The sequence below is a fragment of the Patella vulgata genome, chromosome 7 (genome assembly GCF_932274485.2).
Source record: "Patella vulgata chromosome 7, xgPatVulg1.2, whole genome shotgun sequence".
NCBI classification, from domain to species: Eukaryota; Metazoa; Mollusca; class Gastropoda; family Patellidae; genus Patella; species Patella vulgata.
The window spans coordinates 25,800,607-25,817,554 of record NC_065885.2 but is presented as its reverse complement, the minus strand read 5'-3'; the positions used below and the strand labels follow the sequence as shown (position 1 = coordinate 25,817,554).

Below are 16,948 nucleotides of genomic sequence, written 5' to 3'. Positions count from 1 at the left end.
AGCGACTCACTGAGTAGTCTGGAATCTATAAGAAATCAGAGGTCGGACGCCCGTCCCGAACTGCTGACCCAGATCTACCTAGCGTACGAAAAGTCTCTGGCAAAGGGCAACCAGATAGTATTGACATGGGTCCCTTCGCATATCTACCTTAAGGGGAACGAAGAGGCGGACAGGCTCGCCCTAAAGGGGTCACAATTGGAGAAACCTAGCGTCGAGCTCCCTTATAGCATCAACGAATTTAAAAGCATGGTCGAGTTACGCGTCAGCTCTGAATGGGAAAACTCCCTCGTGGAACTCGACACCTTTAGATTCAGATCCGATGAGTCCTTAAAGGCTAAGTTATCAGTAAATCATCCCAGCAGGAAAATCTGCCGGTTAATAACAAAGCTGAAGGTGAAAGAAACACTCAGATATCGCACATTTAAGCCTATAAGGTGCAGCTGTGGCTCAGACGTGTCTCCTACCCATATTCTAGTAGACTGTGCTCGCCTCTCAGCTGAAAGGAAACCTCTCACGGATAAACTGAGTTCCCTTAACACGGCTCTCAGTGTTCCGAACTTACTTTTTCCAAAAGTAAGCAAACACGAGATCTATGAGTTAATCTACGAATTCGTGTGTGAGATCGGTATCATTGATATGATGATGTGACCCCGCAGAGACGAAAAGAGTGTTCTACTCTATGAAGATTTGGGGGCCCACCCCAAGACCCAACGGACGGGATCCATAAGTGATCATCCCGAGGGCTACTGCTAGTCGGACGTCCCTAAGTGAAGGGATGTCGGGTATCCTGTGGGGGGCCGTTTTTTGTCTTGGTTCTGGTCCGGAGGCATCGCTGCACCCCTGAACCTAGGTCGGACAGGCGGCGGGGCCCTTGGGCCCGGCTGACAGTCCTACCTACCCCTACCCCCCCAAAACAACGATCGAAACATTTATGGCCAAGCGGACCAGACTGCGCCCGCTCGCCACCCCTTTTCTACCCCAAAACTTTCTCCGCTCCTTTCGATGAGATTTTTAACTTGGGCATTCCCTGCTAAGACACTATGTCTCAAATTAAACTGGACCAAAGCTTAATCCATACGGCTTCCTCCAGTAAGTTTCCTAGGAAACATCCTTGTCTACGATATCACCTTAGGTGGAAGTGGACGTAAAACCCCAGAAACGAACGAACGTTCGGGCCAACACACCTAATGCACCAGAGCTCCAGAGCTATCGTCTAAATTTATCTAAAGATAAAGTAGCCTAGCAAAGACTCGAGAAAGACTCTCCAATCGACTTTAAGACTCTACAAAGATTCTTCAGTCCCAAGGTTGTCTTTCTATCTTTTTTTTCTACTTATTTCGTTCTTTATTTTCTATACCTGTATAAGGTATAAGTTTCTCTTCTTTATTTTTCCTTCTCTTTTTAATTTTTATTTTTGACAGTTCTTTTCGGTTATTCTGTGTCATTTTTACTTTTATTTTTCACATTTAGTTGGGTCTATCTCTCTTGGTATTCTTTGTTATCTAAGATTTTTTTTTTTTTTTTTTTCTTTTATTTTGGACAGTTCTTTTCGGTTATTCTGTTTAAATTTTTATTTTTTTTTATTTTTTACATTTAGTTGAACCTATCTCTTTTGGTACTTCTTTTCTTTCTAGGATTTTTTCCTTTTATTTTTCATACTTTTCGTCTATTCTAGATTAGTTTTTATTTTTCTTGTTTCTTTTCCTTTAACTTTGGTTTCTAGTTTACTTTTCTTGTATCAATAGCCTCATATTTTTGTTTATTTTGGTAGTTATTTCTCATATTTTTCTCTCATTTACTTTCTTAGTTACATTATCGTTACAAGGGCTTCATTTCTATTTTCTTTGTTAGGCAATCAGTGTCCAAGCGATCGGAGATTAGCTCAAGCGATTGAACTACACTCAGATCAAAGATATTAAATCAAGGGCTTAGCCGCCTTTGTTGAGCTAACGATCTGACAGCTGATCTGCTAATTGGCTTATACAAACACTAGGAACCTATAGTTAATTAGTGTAATCAAAACTGATTAACTAGTGGATCTGTGTGGAAAGGGTCAATCGCAGATCATCAGGTAATCAACCAATCAATTACTATTTAATCCTAACCACTCTACTTTAGAGTAACAATTAGAACCATCTCTTGTTGATCCCTCTTTAAATTTAGATTTTCGAAACAGGAAAAGGGAAATGGAGTCCGTGACTAAGCTCAACATGTCGATGGTTGAGGCTTTCAACAGCAGTCCGGCACCATCGACCTTTCCAGCGGCTAAAAAGAGGGAGGAACAAGCCTTCGTCGTCCGGGTGAGTCCCGCTGAAGGCAAGTCCTTCAAAGGGACCAAGCTGACGGCGATAGGGAAGGAGATTAGGAAGACCTGGGGTATTATCGATATCCCAGACATCAGAGTAACTGTCCCTGGACACGTCCGACTGGCTTTAAAATCACAGGAGGACATGAACAGGGCAGTGAACCAGGTATCCCTTCTCGGCATAGAAGTGAGGGTATCCCAGCCGTCAACCTTGTCAACCGAAAAGGTGGTGGTTCACGGGATTCCCTCCGAGTATGACGGAGAAGAAATCCTGGAAGATTTGAAAGACAGAGGATATGCGGTCACGGAGGTGTACAGATTCAAGATTGCTGAAGGTAAAAGCCAGGGAAGCGTCGCCCTGACCTTTAACAACAAAGCACCTGAACTGTTAAAGGTAGTATATCTATCCCGAAGGACCCACGCCTACATCAACAGGGTAAGGCAATGTTCCAACTGCCAAAAGCTGGGCCACACAGTCAAGTACTGCAAGGGAAGGACTGTATGTGCCCAGTGCGGTGGGAGTCACGCGATGGCCGAGTGCAGGGCGGGCATTCAAACAAAATGCTCGAACTGCAAGGGCGGTCACGCCGCGAACTCCCCCGAATGTCCCAAGATACAGAGCACCAAGGCTGCGCTAAAGATACAGGGGAAGGAGAAAGTGAGTTTCAGTGAGGCTGCACTCATCCTCAAGAAAAAAGAGCGGGCAATAAACGATGTCAGGAAGACGGCTCCGGTTAATAAACCAACTACGGGGCCAATTCCATCGACATCGACGCCGGAAGAACCACCAAAGGCAACCCGCTCAGAACCACTACCAAAGGCAACCCGCTCAGAACCACTACCAAAGACTCCAAAGAAGAAAACCAACCCAAAGAAAAAAGAGGAACCAAAAACGAAAGCTGATGAAACTCACTTTATTCCGAAATTCAAAACGGAAAGTGGTTTCATGAGCTTCATGACTGAATTCCTGAAGGTGGCAGTGTCAAATGAAGACCAAACGACAAAAATGGCAAGCCTCCTAGGGAAACTTAGAGCGTATATGGTCAACGCAGACGCTCTAATCAACTCTATCAACACAGTCAAGAAAAGATTCAGAGATAAAGACGAGGAAGATGAAAAGAACGATCGAGAGGTAAATCTCGCTCTACGTAGGAGGATATCTCATGTTCGCCACTACAGCACTGGCGATATGCCCAGTTGCTTGCCGGTGTTAACACCAAAGGCGAACACAAATGAGGTACCTTCTATGGAAAGCGAGACACCAGTAGATCAATAGAACACAACCAATGAGAGGCATCAATCCGGACAGTCATCATGGCGGGCCAGGTAAAGGTTCTTCAACTTAACGTTAACGGACTGGCCCCCAGATGTGCTGAGCTGAGAAAATACATCACCCACAACCCCAAAGATGTAATATGCCTCCAGGAAACCAAGCTACTACTAACTAAGAAAGACATCTACCTACCCGGATACACTTGTCAGAGAAGGGACAGACCGGGCAGCATGACTCGTGGCGGCGGACTTGCCATCTACGTCAGTGATAACTTAAATTATACTTCTGTTACGCTGGACGTAGCGGGCCCTCTAGAAGCAATGGGCATAGCCATCACATTGAGCAATAATAAAAAATTGACAATAGTGAATGTCTATGCACCCCCAATAGTCACGATAAAATCAGTAGACTTCCAGTCACTTCTCGACCAGCTTCCACAGGGCGAATCGGTGTTTTGCGGGGATTTCAACGCAAAACACGCTCTGTGGGGGTCACCGAGGAATGACTGTCGGGGGACTAGCCTGTGCTCAATAATCGAAGGGAACGACCTATGCGTACTAAACGACGAGAGCCCTACTTTTGTTGGAGGAAATGCCCCACCTTCACACCTGGATCTCACGCTCTGTACGCTTGGTATGGCAAACCGCTGCGACTGGCAAGTACACGAAGATGAAACACTTGGCAGCGACCATCTACTGATAGAACTCTACATCCAATGTGAAACAACCAGGGAAGTCTTTAACGGGAAACCCAATTGGAAAATAAAAGAAGCTGATTGGGCTAACTTCCGTGTAGGCTGCCTTGGGTGGAAAGAAGAAGACATCATCGATGCCAACATCGACGTGTACGCAGCCAACATCACGAGTGCTATTATAGGTGCCGCAGACGACTCCATTCCCAAGACTTCTGGAGGGCAATCAAGGATTAGAAAACCTTGGTGGTCACCAGAATGTCAGAAGGCGGTTAACGATAGAAAGAAGGCACTACGCCTACGGAAACGTCACTACAATGAAGTCAACCACCAAAACTACCTGAAGTTGAAATACGCTGCTAGAGACACCATCCGGAAGGCACAAAGTGGGCACTGGATGACATTCTGTAATGCGTTGAATCAAAACACGCAAACAGGTGCCGTCTGGAAGAAGCTAAACGCCATGAACGGGAAGCGCAGATCATTCAACATACCAAACCTAAAGAATGGAGATGAGTACGTTACCAACGGCAATGAAAAGGCAGATCTACTTGCAAAAGCCTTCGCTGACGCAAGCAGGGACGAAAACCAATCACCAGAGTTCCTGAAGAGAAAGGAAATCTTTTACTCACAGCACCCTTCATTAGAAATTGAACCTAATGAAGGGGCTAAACCAATCAATCTACCCTTCTCTGAGGAGGAGTTAAATAAGGCTCTTTCCCTCAAGAAGGATAGTGCGGCTGGTGAGGACAAAGTAAAATACTCAATGCTCAAACATCTGCCTAGAAATGCCAAAAGGATACTACTAAACTTCTTCAACACATCCTGGCTGGCAGGAGAGGTACCTAAAGAATGGCGGAAAGCCAACGTCATCCCTCTTCCAAAACCAGGTAAAGAGAAAACAAAGGCAGAGTCCTATCGACCAGTAAGTTTGACATCCACACTGTGCAAAACCTTGGAAACAATGGTTAACATACGACTACAGTTCTATCTGGAAAGCAACCGACTGATCGACGAAAATCAAAGCGGGTTCAGGAAAGGGCGTTCAACAATGGACCACTTGGTAAGACTGCAGCAAGTCATGTCGCAGGCACTCCTCTCTGGGAACCTGTTATGTGTCGTGTTCGTAGATTTAACTAAGGCTTTCGATTTAGTCTGGCTAGACGGGCTGCTATTCAAGTTAGGACGTATTGGTATAACGGGCATAATGTTTCGGTGGATCAAAAGCTTTCTGAGCGATAGAAGGATACAGGTGAATGTTGGCAGATTCCTGAGTGCCGAGCAAACATTAGAAAATGGCACGCCTCAGGGGTCGGTTATCAGTCCCACTCTCTTCAATATCATGATCAACGACATACAGAAATCTTCCTACCTCGACGCCAAAACTGAGTTAGCTAAATTTGCTGATGACAGTACCATATGGAGGAAAGGGAGGAACTTCTGTGAACTACAAAAGAACATGCAGAAGGCCTTAGATAAATTCATGGCATGGGCAAACGATTGGGGATTCAAGGTCTCGGAGAAGAAAACAGTCGGCATGCTTGTAAGCAGGGATAGAGGGATAAGCAGAATGACTCTGTCTATGAACGGGAAAACCATCGAGTTTAAAGACCAAACCAAGTTCCTTGGCGTAATCTTAGACCGAAGGCTGACCTGGAAACCGCACATCGACGAGACTGTAGATAGATGCACCAAAATCCTAAACTTAATGAGAAAAATAACGGGCAGTACTTGGGGGTCCAACAGAGTAACACTAATGATGGTGTATCGTGCTCTAATACGATCTGTATTAGACTACGGCTCTCTGGCCTTCATGAACTGCGCGCCATTACTCTTAAGGAAGCTTGACACCATCCAATACAAAGCTCTGTGTATTGCGACTGGCGTAGGGCAAGGGACTGGGAGAGAGGCACTACTGCAGGAAGTCGGGGAGTTGCCCCTATCCCTAAGAAGAAAAGAACTAGCGACAAGGTACTGGGCTAAGATCTCGCAACTGGGCGAAAGATCCCCAACCTTTGTCAGTCTACAAAAAACAAGATATGTGAGAGATCCTAGAAAGAAAAGCTTCGGCCAGGGTATCAGGGAAACAATCAAGGAACTGCGACTGGGGGAGCTCGTGATAAATGAACACGACCCCCCAGCGATCGCCCCTTGGACGCTCCCTATACCGCCGGTTAATCTAGATCTACTACAGAAAACCGACAAGAAAAACAACCCCACTGCAGCACGTGCTTTTTCTCTAGAACACCTGGAAGACAACTGGCCGTCTGATGACTGGGAACATGTGTACACGGATGGCTCACGCAATCCTGAAAGGGGCACCAGCTCGTTTGGAATATACCTGCCAAACGGGGAACAGGGAATAAGCAGGAAACTGCCCAATAACTGTTCGGTGTACACTGCAGAACTTGTGGCCATTCGTGACGCTATATCATGGATTTCCCATCAAAAGACTAGTAAGTTCGTCATTCCAAGCGACTCTCTGAGCAGTCTGATTTCAATCCAAAATGACAACTCGGACTCAAGACCAGAAGTCATTTTGGAAATCAGGCAGCTGTACCAGAGGGTTTTAGAGAAGGGAAGCAAATTAGAACTCGTGTGGATTCCATCACATGTCAACATTAGAGGAAACGAGCAGGCAGATCGACTAGCCAATGAAGGTCTCAAGGACACAGCACCACTCCGCACCATAGACTACAGCACCACGGAAATCTACAGTATGGTCAAAAGACAGGTCAATTCAATCTGGGAATTAAATCTCGTTGAACTTGACACATACAGATTCCGGCTGGATGACAAGATCTATACAAAGACAACACTCAATCACCCTAGAAGAGATATATGTAGACTTATATCGAAGCTAAGGGTGAAAGAGCGGCTGCGAGACTACAAACACCAAGTCATCATCTGTGAATGCGGAGAAGAATGTACCACCAACCATGTCCTGGTAGACTGCGAGGTATACAAGGAGGAGAGAATGGACCTAGTGAGAACAATGGAGACTAACAACATACCATTCAACACTAAGAATCTACTCTTCCCGCGACCAGATTTGAAACTGCAAATCTTCGAACAAATCCACGCCCTAATGGACACAGTTGGACTAAGTAGAATAGTGAAGTAAGAGGGGGTCACGGCTAGACGGGCTCGGCATCTAAACACTAAACTACATAGGGGATTTATACCACACTGGCAGGATAGTGGAGTAAGGGGGAGTCACGACCAGACGGACTCGGCATCTAAACACTATTCCGCCAAAAACAGACACCAAACCTACAGAGTGGGATAGTGGAGTAAGGGGAGGTCACGATAAGACGGGCCTGGCACCTAAACACAAACCCCTCAAAGATGACATCTACCAAACTAGCAGGATAGTGGAGTAAGGGGGAGTTACGATCAGACGAACTCGGCACCTAAACACTATTCTGCAAATAAAAACTAACACCAAGCCCAAAGAGTGGGATCGTGGAGTAAGGGGAGGCCACGACAAGACGGGCCTGGCACCTAAACACTAACCCCAAACGATGACATCTACCAATCCAGAAGCAGACGAAATCATCCATCAAACGATATGTTTTATATTAAATAAAGGGAAGAACTTCCCACTAAACCAAATCCATGGCCTAATGCCAAATGGAAAGATTGCAAAATCATATTCTAAAAACAGGAATCAGCTAAATTCGGCTCTCCTATGTCTTGTCTGCGATATCACTTATGTGGAAGCAGACGTTAAACACCAAGAACTACTACTACTACTACTTCGGGCCAACATTCACTGTTCTAACTTGTTACAGCAGTCATGCCACCAAAGGTCTCATCGAAAGGCGCCAAGAAAGCCGGAAAGGCGAAAGCCGCACGCTCCGGGGACAAGAAAAGGAAGAGGAGACGAAAGGAATCGTACAGCATCTACATTTACAAAGTCTTGAAACAAGTCCACCCCGACACCGGTGTGAGCAGCAAGGCGATGTCCATCATGAACAGTTTCGTCAACGACATCTTCGAAAGAATCGCTGCCGAAGCCTCAAGACTGGCCCATTACAACAAAAGATCAACCATCACAAGCAGGGAGATCCAGACTGCCGTCAGACTTTTGTTGCCCGGTGAATTGGCTAAGCACGCCGTCAGCGAAGGTACCAAGGCTGTCACCAAATATACCAGCAGCAAATAAATGTTTCCCACCCGAAACCGAAACAAAAACGGCCCTTTTCAGGGCCACCGAAATCATTCAGAAAGAAAACCTTCATGTTCTATACGAATCAAATGCCACACCCACCCCGTTCCATTCAGTTCAATGCGATCCAACCCCAACCCTAAGCCTAACCCTAAAGCGATAATTGGAAAAGAAAAATTACATCAAAGTACATATATCAAATATATAAATAGACAGACAAAAAGAAAACAAACAAATATATAAATAGACAAAAAAAAAACCCAGAAAACAAATACATAAACATACAAAGAACGATCTCGCACAATATGACAAACAGTTTACCTGAAAAATGACACTTCTCAATATAGCACTGATTACGACTTGGGTCTACTCGTCTATCCCTGGCTGATAGACGCGTAAGACAAGGGGTACGGGCGTGAGGTGAGGTGACAAGGGTGAATGACGACAGATCAATTCATATGATTATATAGGCACAAGCTCCTCGTGCATGTTTTCATAGCATGTTTTCTTAGCAATTAAGTTGAGGCAAGTCTCGATGCCCAGTCTTGTCTTATGAAAACACGGAAGCTCCCGAAAAAGCATGAGCGAGCGAGCGAGCGAACGAACACAAAACAAAAACAAAAAAAAGAAACGAACAAGCGATAAAAGGAAACGGGGGGAAAAGAAAAAGAGTAGAAAGGAGAGGAAAGGGGAAAAAGAAGAAGGGTAGACAAGAACCAGAAATGCAGTTTGGGACATGCATTCTAAAATCGGATCGAGAAATGGAGTTGGGAAACAGTGTTGGAATTCAACCAATGAAAGCGTTTCATTTTGAACCAATGGGAGGGCCGGATTCTGGCTGAGGCGACCAATGGCGTTGCGTGCCGCGCTTTGCGAGCTTTGTGAATTTGTGTGTGTATTTATAGTAGAAGGAGAGGTGTTTGGTGTTTCATTTCTACTCGGACTCGACAAGAAGAAGAGAAGACTAAAGTAAAGATGGCTCGAACCAAGCAGACTGCCCGTAAATCGACTGGAGGCAAAGCCCCACGAAAACAGCTCGCCACCAAGGCCGCTAGAAAGAGTGCCCCCGCCACCGGCGGTGTGAAAAAACCCCATCGATACAGGCCAGGTACCGTGGCTCTCCGAGAAATCCGTCGATACCAGAAGAGCACCGAGCTTCTCATCCGAAAGCTCCCCTTCCAGCGATTAGTCCGTGAAATCGCCCAGGATTTCAAGACCGATCTCCGGTTCCAGAGCTCCGCCGTCATGGCCCTGCAAGAAGCCAGCGAGGCTTACCTGGTTGGACTTTTCGAAGACACCAACTTGTGCGCCATCCACGCCAAGCGAGTCACCATTATGCCCAAGGACATCCAGCTCGCCCGAAGAATCCGAGGAGAACGAGCCTAAATTACTTGGCTTTGTGTTATTAAAACGGCCCTTTTCAGGGCCACCTAACTCGTTCAGAAAGAAACGTTTCCATGTTCTATAATAAAAGCAAAGCAAAGCAAAGCAAAGCAAAGCAAAGCAAAGCAAAGCAAAGCAAAACATTACATTACATTACATTACACTCCCCCCTCCCCCCTATCAAATGAAATGAAATGAAATCATGGAAAGAAATTACGCACGCACACACAGGGAATACATCTGCAGAATAGAATAACAGATGGATGAATGAATTTCACTTGTCGATGGCATGAAGCAATAAAGCCCGTCCGTAATGGCGGTTCATTGAGTGAACGTGTTTTTAGTGTCCGCGTGGGAATCCTGCCACAGCCCTTCGTGCCGTATCAATTTGAAAGAAAATGGGCTGAACTGCAAGTCTGATGTTTCTTCTAGTCGGCTCTCGCCCCCTGCACGAAATCAAAGCTAAAATTCGAGGGTAAAAGTGAGTGTAAAAGGACGGGTTTGTATTTGAGAGACTCAATGTGCGCCTTTCAAGCCTGGTTCTCAGACTAAGTATACACTGGGAGTACACAATATTTGTATGAGTGTAAAGCCCGATTTCTTCTCTTTCGAATGGCGTAGTCCAATTTTTCTCCCATCTAAAACTAAGTTTGAATTTGGGAGAAAATGCGAAGCAATAAACACATAGTTGTGGTGATTTGCGTCCGGGGCGAATAAGTGCTCTCTACGAAGTCCGCGCCCGCCTGGTATGTTTTTTCACGAACCATCGCGGCTCATTCCCTAGTTGACAGCGGAAGAAGTACGACGTTTTTGCATCCTACGCAAACACAGACCTTATTCTAGTGAAAATGGCAGATGTAGCAGCTCAAGCACCCGCGACAAAATCACCAAAAAAGAAGATGGCATCCAAGCCCAAGGCAGCCGCCACACACCCGAAATACGTTGACATGATCCGCGCTGCCATTGGCAGTTTGAAGGAAAGGAGTGGTTCATCACGACAAGCTATCTTGAAATACGTCATGGCTAACTACAAGGTCGGATCCGATTCGAACATGGCTAACTCCCGGGTAAAAACCGCCCTGAAAAACGGTGTCAAGTCCGGAGTTATTAAGCAGGCCAAGGGCACGGGAGCAGCCGGTTCCTTCAAACTTGGTGACGTAAAGGCCGAAAAACCCAAAGTGAAGAAAGCCGCTAAAAAGTCTCCTGCTAAGAAAACGGCCACCGCCAAGAAACCCAAGGCAAAGAAAGCAGCACCCAAGAAAGCCGCTACACCGAAAAAGGCTAAAGCCGCCGGAGCCAAGAAGACAGTAAAACCAAAGAAGGCCAAGTCACCCAAAAAGGTGAAAACCCCTAAAAAGGTTAAAACCGCAAAGCCAGCCAAAAAGGCAGCCCCCAAGAAGAAAGCTGCCGCCAAACCTAAAAAGGCCTAAATGTCTTTCCCCGAGCTTTATTGCACGACTGTAAAACGGCCCTTTTCAGGGCCACCCCAAATTTCCACGAAAGAATGCCTTTCCATATTCTAATCGAAAAAATGTAACCATTTGTCGCATAGTAAGTGATCAATTCACACATAAAGCCTATCCCCTGACCTGTCGTGTTTATTGTCCTATGTACATATATATGAAAACCTAATCATCCTATTATTTCTCACTAATCACATTGTAAATTAATGCACCTTGTACACATAACACGTCATTGTCTGCGATATCACCTCGGTGGAAGCGGACGTAAAATACAACTAACCCATCATCATCTGTCGGGCGAGCACGCATGCTGAATACTACTCTATAAGAGTTTCCAGATATTTTAAGTCCTAAATGGACGCTTTTAGCCGAAAGCGCTAAATTCTGTTCTTGTGTATTAAAATTAGTCCTTATGCTTGTAACAGGTGGGAATTGGAGTCGGGTCGCACCACAAAACAGTATACCAACCAATTGTTGAATAGGGGGCAGATATATATCGCCGAAGTAGAGTACATAGTTCTCCGGAGTGGACATTGGCACCTTGAACATGGAGGCTGTCAGCTGAAATGTGTCGGGTTGTGCGCGAGTATTATGTGTGTAAAGAACTACTTGAAGCATTAAATCGGGTACGGCACGGGTCTTATGGGTCGCCCTAAACTACCGCACCTCTTGTTTGTGCTATTTTCTGAAGGGGGTCGGGTTTTGGGGTTTTTTGTTTTTAATTTTTGTTTTGTTTGGGTTTTACTAATTAATTAGAATATGAAGGTTTTCTTTCTGAATAATTTAGGTGGCCCTGAAAAGGGCCGTTTGATATGCTTTGTGAGCGTTGTCAGATCTAACCTCCGAAACCGTACAGAGTTCGGCCTTGTCTCTTCAAAGCGTAGACGACATCCATGGCTGTGACGGTCTTTCGCTTGGCATGCTCGGTGTATGTGACAGCATCTCGGATGACGTTTTCCAAAAATACTTTAAGGACACCACGGGTTTCTTCGTAGATCAAACCAGAAATACGTTTTACACCACCTCGTCGGGCCAAACGTCTGATGGCTGGTTTAGTGATACCCTGGATGTTATCACGAAGGACTTTCCTGTGACGTTTGGCTCCTCCTTTTCCCAAACCTTTTCCTCCCTTTCCTCGTCCAGACATTTTGCAAGAGTTGATTCGATGTTGCTCGTTCAAAGAAAACAGCAAGTATGATCACCCTACACTGAATTTCGGTTATTATAGGAGTTAAGCGCGGACCTGTGAGAGAGACTGTGTTTTCTCGTTCACGCCAGCTTCAATTTTCTGCGTTCCACCACACATCACATATATGTCCTGTAATGTCAATCTTTCTTCCCTACTTTTTCATTCATTCATTCATTTATTCATTCATTCACTCCTTCATTCATTCACTCACTCACTCACTCACTCACTCACTCACTCCTTCATTCATTCGTTTCTTCTTTTTCGGTGAATGAATGAATGAATGAATGAATGAATGAATAAATAAATAAATAAATGAATGAATGAATGAATGAATGAATGAATGAACGAACGAACGAACGAACGAACGAACGAACGAACGAACGAACGAACGAATAATGACCGCACGCACGTACGTACGTACGTACGTATGAATGAATGAATGAATGAATGAATGCGCCTATGTCATTATGTTATGGCGTGGCGTGGCATCTCATATAATCTTATGGTTTCATTTGATTGGATTCGTAATTTGTTTTGTTTTCTTTTCCTTTCCTTTCCTTTTATTTTATTTCGTGTTGAATTGAATTGGATTGGATTACGCCGGCTGCAGATAATAAGGGTAGTGATAGTAATAATTAAGGTAAGGGGTGGGGGTAAGGTAAGTTGATGTTTTGTGTCGAGTTTCAGGCTTGGGGCTGCGCACATCTACATGTACGTAATTTTGCGAATATTAGAATATGTTCGTTTTCTCTCTGATATATTTAGGTGGCCCTGAAAAGGGCCGTTTTTTTTTTTATCAACAAAAAGCTGCTTTTTATTTTGAAGTAGCCTTCTCGGATTTCTTGGGCAGGAGCACAGCTTGGATGTTGGGTAGAACACCACCTTGGGCGATAGTTACTCCGGACAACAGCTTGTTCAATTCCTCGTCGTTTCGGATGGCCAACTGGAGATGACGGGGAATGATTCTGGATTTCTTGTTGTCACGGGCGGCGTTGCCAGCCAACTCGAGAACTTCGGCAGCTAGGTACTCAAGGACTGCAGCCAAGTAAACTGGGGCTCCGGCTCCAACTCTCTCGGCATAGTTTCCCTTTCGGAGAAGTCGATGGATACGACCGACGGGGAACTGTAATCCAGCCCGGGATGATCGGGTCTTACTCTTTCCCTTTACTTTTCCTCCCTTTCCTCGTCCAGACATGTTGAATGATGATCGTTCGTCGTTTAACTTAAACAGACAAATGAGTAGCGAAAAGTAGTAGTAGTAGTTCTTGGTGTTTAACGTCTGCTTCCACATAAGTGATATCGCAGACAAGACATAGGAGAGCCGAATTTAGCTGATTCCTGTTTTTAGAATATGATTTTGCAATCTTTCCATTTGGCATTAGGCCATGGATTTGGTTTAGTGGGAAGTTCTTCCCTTTATTTAATATAAAACATATCGTTTGATGGATGATTTCGTCTGCTTCTGGATTGGTAGATGTCATCGTTTGGGGTTAGTGTTTAGGTGCCAGGCCCGTCTTGTCGTGGCCTCCCCTTACTCCACGATCCCACTCTTTGGGCTTGGTGTTAGTTTTTATTTGCAGAATAGTGTTTAGGTGCCGAGTTCGTCTGATCGTAACTCCCCCTTACTCCACTATCCTGCTAGTTTGGTAGATGTCATCTTTGAGGGGTTTGTGTTTAGGTGCCAGGCCCGTCTTATCGTGACCTCCCCTTACTCCACTATCCCACTCTGTAGGTTTGGTGTCTGTTTTTGGCGGAATAGTGTTTAGATGCCGAGTCCGTCTGGTCGTGACTCCCCCTTACTCCACTATCCTGCCAGTGTGGTATAAATCCCCTATGTAGTTTAGTGTTTAGATGCCGAGCCCGTCTAGCCGTGACCCCCTCTTACTTCACTATTCTACTTAGTCCAACTGTGTCCATTAGGGCGTGGATTTGTTCGAAGATTTGCAGTTTCAAATCTGGTCGCGGGAAGAGTAGATTCTTAGTGTTGAATGGTATGTTGTTAGTCTCCATTGTTCTCACTAGGTCCATTCTCTCCTCCTTGTATACCTCGCAGTCTACCAGGACATGGTTGGTGGTACATTCTTCTCCGCATTCACAGAAGATGACTTGGTGTTTGTAGTCTCGCAGCCGCTCTTTCACCCTTAGCTTTGATATAAGTCTACATATATCTCTTCTAGGGTGATTGAGTGTTGTCTTTGTATAGATCTTGTCATCCAGCCGGAATCTGTATGTGTCAAGTTCAACGAGATTTAATTCCCAGATTGAATTGACCTGTCTTTTGACCATACTGTAGATTTCCGTGGTGCTGTAGTCTATGGTGCGGAGTGGTGCTGTGTCCTTGAGACCTTCATTGGCTAGTCGATCTGCCTGCTCGTTTCCTCTAATGTTGACATGTGATGGAATCCACACGAGTTCTAATTTGCTTCCCTTCTCTAAAACCCTCTGGTACAGCTGCCTGATTTCCAAAATGACTTCTGGTCTTGAGTCCGAGTTGTCATTTTGGATTGAAATCAGACTGCTCAGAGAGTCGCTTGGAATGACGAACTTACTAGTCTTTTGATGGGAAATCCATGATATAGCGTCACGAATGGCCACAAGTTCTGCAGTGTACACCGAACAGTTATTGGGCAGTTTCCTGCTTATTCCCTGTTCCCCGTTTGGCAGGTATATTCCAAACGAGCTGGTGCCCCTTTCAGGATTGCGTGAGCCATCCGTGTACACATGTTCCCAGTCATCAGACGGCCAGTTGTCTTCCAGGTGTTCTAGAGAAAAAGCACGTGCTGCAGTGGGGTTGTTTTTCTTGTCGGTTTTCTGTAGTAGATCTAGATTAACCGGCGGTATAGGGAGCGTCCAAGGGGCGATCGCTGGGGGGTCGTGTTCATTTATCACGAGCTCCCCCAGTCGCAGTTCCTTGATTGTTTCCCTGATACCCTGGCCGAAGCTTTTCTTTCTAGGATCTCTCACATATCTTGTTTTTTGTAGACTGACAAAGGTTGGGGATCTTTCGCCCAGTTGCGAGATCTTAGCCCAGTACCTTGTCGCTAGTTCTTTTCTTCTCAGGGATAGGGGCAACTCCCCGACTTCCTGCAGTAGTGCCTCTCTCTCTCCCAGTCCCTTGCCCTACGCCAGTCGCAATACACAGAGCTTTGTATTGGATGGTGTCAAGCTTCCTTAAGAGTAATGGCGCGCAGTTCATGAAGGCCAGAGAGCCGTAGTCTAATACAGATCGTATTAGAGCACGATACACCATCATTAGTGTTACTCTGTTGGACCCCCAAGTACTGCCCGTTATTTTTCTCATTAAGTTTAGGATTTTGGTGCATCTATCTACAGTCTCGTCGATGTGCGGTTTCCAGGTCAGCCTTCGGTCTAAGATTACGCCAAGGAACTTGGTTTGGTCTTTAAACTCGATGGTTTTCCCGTTCATAGACAGAGTCATTCTGCTTATCCCTCTATCCCTGCTTACAAGCATGCCGACTGTTTTCTTCTCCGAGACCTTGAATCCAAATCGTTTGCCCATGCCATGAATTTATCTAAGGCCTTCTGCATGTTCTTTTGTAGTTCACAGAAGTTCCTCCCTTTCCTCCATATGGTACTGTCATCAGCAAATTTAGCTAACTCAGTTTTGGCGTCGAGGTAGGAAGATTTCTGTATGTCGTTGATCATGATATTGAAGAGAGTGGGACTGATAACCGACCCCTGAGGCGTGCCATTTTCTAATGTTTGCTCGGCACTCAGGAATCTGCCAACATTCACCTGTATCCTTCTATCGCTCAGAAAGCTTTTGATCCACCGAAACATTATGCCCGTTATACCAATACGTCCTAACTTGAATAGCAGCCCGTCTAGCCAGACTAAATCGAAAGCCTTAGTTAAATCTACGAACACGACACATAACAGGTTCCCAGAGAGGAGTGCCTGCGACATGACTTGCTGCAGTCTTACCAAGTGGTCCATTGTTGAACGCCCTTTCCTGAACCCGCTTTGATTTTCGTCGATCAGTCGGTTGCTTTCCAGATAGAACTGTAGTCGTATGTTAACCATTGTTTCCAAGGTTTTGCACAGTGTGGATGTCAAACTTACTGGTCGATAGGACTCTGCCTTTGTTTTCTCTTTACCTGGTTTTGGAAGAGGGATGACGTTGGCTTTCCGCCATTCTTTAGGTACCTCTCCTGCCAGCCAGGATGTGTTGAAGAAGTTTAGTAGTATCCTTTTGGCATTTCTAGGCAGATGTTTGAGCATTGAGTATTTTACTTTGTCCTCACCAGCCGCACTATCCTTCTTGAGGGAAAGAGCCTTATTTAACTCCTCCTCAGAGAAGGGTAGATTGATTGGTTTAGCCCCTTCATTAGGTTCAATTTCTAATGAAGGGTGCTGTGAGTAAAAGATTTCCTTTCTCTTCAGGAACTCTGGTGATTGGTTTTCGTCCCTGCTTGCGTCAGCGAAGGCTTTTGCAAGTAGATCTGCCTTTTC

The 16,948-nt window shown here is 45.3% G+C and overlaps 1 protein-coding gene across 1 annotated transcript; it reads left to right on the top strand.

Moving 5' to 3' along the window:
• Positions 1 to 10,323: 10,323 nt before the first annotated feature.
• Positions 10,324 to 11,748, top strand: LOC130013605 (histone H1-delta-like). Its single transcript, XM_056102388.1, has one exon. It carries the CDS (start codon positions 10,672 to 10,674, stop codon positions 11,251 to 11,253), a length of 582 nt encoding a protein of 193 aa, XP_055958363.1. The 5' UTR covers positions 10,324 to 10,671; the 3' UTR covers positions 11,254 to 11,748.
• The last annotated feature ends 5,200 nt before the right edge of the window (positions 11,749 to 16,948 follow it).

Coding starts and splice junctions, on each gene's coding strand:
- LOC130013605 (XM_056102388.1), top strand. CDS start 10,672: ATGGCAGATGTAGCAGCTCAAGCACCCGCGACAAAATCACCAAAAAAG.